The 5,014-nt window shown below is 27.8% G+C and overlaps 1 protein-coding gene across 3 annotated transcripts; it reads left to right on the top strand.

The window, feature by feature from the left end:
- The first annotated feature begins 1,695 nt into the window (after positions 1-1,695).
- On the top strand, positions 1,696-3,794 carry LOC105461680. Of its 3 annotated transcripts, none has more exons than XM_011708189.1 (5): positions 1,696-2,241; positions 2,682-2,747; positions 2,919-2,984; positions 3,135-3,305; positions 3,432-3,794. In XM_011708189.1, the coding sequence occupies exons 1-5, from the start codon at positions 2,116-2,118 to the stop codon at positions 3,768-3,770; spliced, it is 768 nt and encodes a 255-aa protein (XP_011706491.1). In that variant the 5' UTR covers positions 1,696-2,115; the 3' UTR covers positions 3,771-3,794. The 3 variants fall into 3 exon arrangements, with proteins under 3 accessions (XP_011706491.1, XP_011706490.1, XP_011706492.1); XM_011708188.1 differs by having other exon boundaries at positions 2,646-2,747; XM_011708190.1 differs by lacking the exon at positions 2,682-2,747.
- Positions 3,795-5,014: the final 1,220 nt, after the last annotated feature.

The following is a 5,014-nucleotide window of genomic DNA, read 5'->3' as shown; positions in this document are numbered from 1 at the left end:
AATTATTGTGCAAAGTTAATTTATGTCAAAAGAGAAAGTTTTAATGCATTTAGAAAATAAAATTCTCATTAATTTTAAAAAAATTTTGTAAATACCTCATCATCATCAATTTTTGCCATTTTATTAGTTTTTAGTATTTCTTTTAAAATTGTGCCACTTCTCTTTTGAGCTTCAACTTTTTTTAATAGCTGCTTTTCATTTTTATTTGACTAAAAATAAACAAAATTTATATAAAAAATATGATAAACAAATATAAGATAATACAACGAAATATAATAAAAAAATAATTTAATTTGCCAAAAATAACTTTAAAACATAAATAAAAATATATAACCTTTTTAATTGATTTGTCTGTCTTACTTGTAGACATATACTCAGTATTATCAAAAGATTTTTTCATTATAAGATGTTTGTTCTCTTTTGTTGTAAATAGAACATTATTTTTTTGCAACAAATCTAATTCAGTACTCATGTTTGTCCAATCTAATAAAAAAAAATTATAACTGTTATTTATATAATAATTTTTATATATAGTAATAAATTTAAATTGTTAATTGCTTTTTCTTTCAATTTCAAAGAAAGAGAATAGTTTTGTGTTCCTCCTTAATTGTTTCTTCGCATTTAAGCTATAATTATTAAATTATTGATTGGTATAAGTTTCACGCATGCTGGGTATATGATGTATCATTTTATCCTTGTTGTTTACCCAATCAAACAAGGATAAAATGATATATTATACGCATTATGCGTGAAACAGAACGCAGCCAAATTATGTTTCGGCTTAATTATACCATTTATATAACTATTTTAAAAGATTATAAGCGATGAAAATAGTTTATTTTTAAATAAATCACTCACCACCAAATCCTAGAACTTTGACAGCATGAACTTCCCACTGTTCGTCTCTCAAATCTTTCAATATATTTTTCATTTTCCGGGCTGAATGTACATCACATTTGGGCCAAGCTATTTCCACCTCCTTTTTGCTTTCAATAATATTATTCAGTTCCTCTTCGGTCGTGGATTCATTTAACCAACACGTATAACCTATGGCTAATGCCTTGTCTTCGTTTAAAAATTCCACTAATATGCATGATTTATTGTCTATCATGAGTCTTTTTTTCATTTTTCCGTTTTTATTGAAACTAATAATGCTGTATGGCTAACAATAAAACTTTAATTCACTTGTAATTCTCTTTTCGCGGGATACACGCTGCATGGAAACACGCTGCATGGAAACACTTGCCGCGCGGATTATATACGTGGAAAAATGTGATGCCATAGCCAATAAACGTATACCTTGATTCTGAACGTTCATTGGTTACCGCGTTGCACCTTTTCGCGCGGCAATTTAAGGCTTTTTAGCTGGATATATAATAGGTGTAATATGAGCTTTAAAAACTGTAAGGAATGATTAATCACAGTTGAATGCGAGAAGAATATGATTATAATTTTTTACGCCTTACATCTATTATACCTATTATTAATCCAGGTTAAGCGAATATAGGCTATTATTTCATTTCGTAAGAAAAATAATTTTCAAGTCTGTTGATATTGGCTGCAAAATAGAGAAGTTCTCGATTCTCTTTATTTTATAGTCAATCAGCAAACTTGATAAATTTGTCATGCGACACTGACGACACATAAAATATTGGCTGCATTGATTGATACACTATATATCGTGGAATCATGGTGTAAGAATACACCATGCGTGGAATCACCATTCTAATTGTTTCTCATCGAAAGATAAACAAAGAGATGCAGGCTTACGAATAACGTTGCAATTAATCGCCAAGTGAAACGCAGTCATCAATGTGTTTTGATATGTTGTTTCTACGTTTTTATTTGAGTGCGAATACATGCGAAGTCGTTAATATAGTCGATTATAATATGCCATAGATCTTTGTTGGTTATGTCTGAATTTGAATGACAATAAACATAATATTTTTTATGTGCAGTTTATATACTTTAACAATATATTTTTCGTAAATTTACGATATATATAGTGTACATCAATCAGTTCATAATTAGCGTGTATACAGCTGTGTTCAATATTTAACATTTATTTATTTCAATTTTTCTTTATCTTGAATATAAAATATAATTATTAAAAATATGAAAAGACGTGGCTTTTATTTTCAATATCTACAAGATCCATCTGTGCCTATATCATATACAACTGTTTATAACCGTGTTACAAGAAATGAGAATGAATTATCAGCGGATCATCTGCAACTACAGGTATGTAAAATTTTATTGTTTTATTTTTTTTTGCAAAAGTAAAATTAAAAAGTAGAGGCCAATTTTTTAATATAAAATATAGAATTATCCAATGATTTCAATGTTGATTTTTTATATTTATAAATTATAACGTTAGCATATTAAATATTATAATTTATAAAGTAAGATTTATAAAGTAATATAAAAATTGATTCTATCATGGTTTTTAAATAAATTATATAGTGCTAGCAAAGTTGTTAATCGTAAGAAATTAAAAGTTTATTATGTTTTTATGTTAATATAATAGTTAAAACTTTTGTATAATTGTAACTGTGAAATATTTCTTGAAAAATATAAAGTTTTACATTGATTTAAATTTTTTGAATAATTGTTTCGTGCTATTTTTTTGTATTATTTTTTCACAGGAAAATGACAGAAATGATCAAATTTTTAATCTACAGCAGGAAAATGAACAATTAAATATGGAAATAGATGAGTTTTGTCAAGACAATCTTTCTGATAGACAGGTATCAATATATTATGTAACTTTCAATTTCTTCTATTTGACATTGTTGTTCTGATTTGTGTAATTTTGTATTATATCACAAATAAATTTTATTAAAACTTTTATAAAATAATATAAAATGTATAGTATTGTAATTAAGTAGCATACAAAATCATAATTTTATTTTTTATAGATTTTAAATCAAAACAGACTTGAAGATGAACACGCCAACCATGATGATGATGAGAGTGCACAAGATGTAAATATATATAGTAACGCTAGTAATTTGAACTCAAAGAATAATTTCAACCTAATGCATATTTTAACAATTATGTTAGAAGAATTGGTCTATACACGTAAACTTTATAGAATGAGTATTTTATAATCAAGAATATTTATGTTTTAATAGATGCTAAATCAAATGGTTGTTGATGAGCAATATGAAAATATATTTTACGACGACATTGAAAATGAAGAAAATGAAAAAATTGAAGAAGATGAGCCTCAAATAAACGTTGAATTACACGAAAATCCTAATAATGTTTACGTTATGAATGATCATGAAGATCGAAGAAATGAGGTGAGCTAACATATAACTTTGCTTATTTTGAGTACTTTTGGCTAAAATTTTATCTTGTTTATTTTTAAACTTAATAGTATTTGGAAATAATATAAATGTTATTATATAATTAACATCATTTTTCAGGAAAGAGTACCTATTTATCCAGGAGCTGCACTTACAAAAGAAGAAAGTAATCTTCTTATAATAAGTTTCATGATTCGACATAATTTGTCAGATGTTGCGTTAGAAGATCTATTGAAACTTATTGATTGTCATATTCCAAGAACACTGAACGTATCAAAGTATAAATTCCTCAAAGAATTTCCTGACACTGCACATATTAAAACATTTTATTATTGTCCAGACTGCTTGATTCTATTAAATTTTAGAATTGCTCGATGCATAACATGTACATCTTGTCATAAAACTTTTCTTCAGAATTCTTTAAAACGAAATGGACACTTTTTTTACATATACCTTTAAAGAATCAATTAAGTAGTTTATTTTCTGGACCATTATTTTATGAATTACAAAGAGATTGTGGAGAACAAGATATACTTTCTGATGTAACAAGTGGCAGCGTATATAAAATGTTAAAAGAAAAAGGAATAATTTCCAATTACGATATATCTCTTCAGTGGAATGTTGATGGTGTGCAGACTTTCAAATCATCAAAAGTATCAATGTGTCCATTACAAGTATCAATTAATGAATTGAATTATCGTTTAAGAAAAGAAAATATTCTTCTTGCTGGAATATGGGCTGCTACAGAAAAACCTGTTCTAAATCTATTTTTGAAGCCGTTTATTGACGAACTAAAAGAACTTCATGTTAATGGTTTTGAATGCTTGCCACCTAATTTTGATGAACCAATAATTGTTAAAGTACATACAATTCTCGCTCCTGTAGACTCCGTGGAGAGGTGTGCATTACAAAATATTCACCAATTTAATGGTAGATATGGCTGCTCATTGTGTTTAAATCCAGGCGAACATATTCCAGTAGGAAATGGTTATCTACGTGTATATAGAGGAGGAGAAGGTATAAAAAGAACGGAAAGTCAGCATAAAAGAGATGCTATAAAAGCAGAAACAGAAGATACGATTGTCAACGGAGTTAAGGGCGTTTCCCTACTAATGCTTCTACCTGTTTTCAATATTATTAGATCTTTCCCTCCAGAATATATGCACAGTGTTTTACTTGGAGTAATAAAACTGTTTCTGTTAACTTGGTTTGATCCAAAAAACTGTAGGAAGCCGTGGTACATTGGAACAAAATCGCAAATATTTGATAATAGATTATCAAAAATATTACCACCAAGTGAAATAGCACGTACACCACAATCAGTGAGTAATTTAAGTCGATGGAAAGCTTCGGAATTCAAAAATTTTTTAATTTATTATTCTCTGCCTTGTCTAAAAAATCTGCTTCCTTCAGTTTTTTACAAACATTGGTCTTTACTCGTTTATGCTATTTATGTATTTGATGGTGATAAAATTGAAACTCAAGCGTATGATAATGCTACAAAAGCGATAAAAAAATTTGTGAATAACACTGAAATGTTATATGGCATGGAACTAATGAAATTTAATGTGCACTTGTTGCTGCACATACCCAAGTCAGTTAAAGATTTTGGGGCTTTGTGGGCATGGTTTGCTTTCCCTTATGAAAGTAACAATTTTGTTTTAAGAAGCATGTTGCATAGTTCTCAAACAATTTTGCAACAA

Source organism: Wasmannia auropunctata, unplaced genomic scaffold (genome assembly GCF_000956235.1).
Source record: "Wasmannia auropunctata unplaced genomic scaffold, wasmannia.A_1.0 LD280950.1, whole genome shotgun sequence".
NCBI lineage: Eukaryota > Metazoa > Arthropoda > Insecta > Hymenoptera > Formicidae > Wasmannia > Wasmannia auropunctata.
The sequence above is the reverse complement of the archived record's forward strand: the minus strand, read 5'-3'. Positions and strand labels throughout refer to the sequence as shown.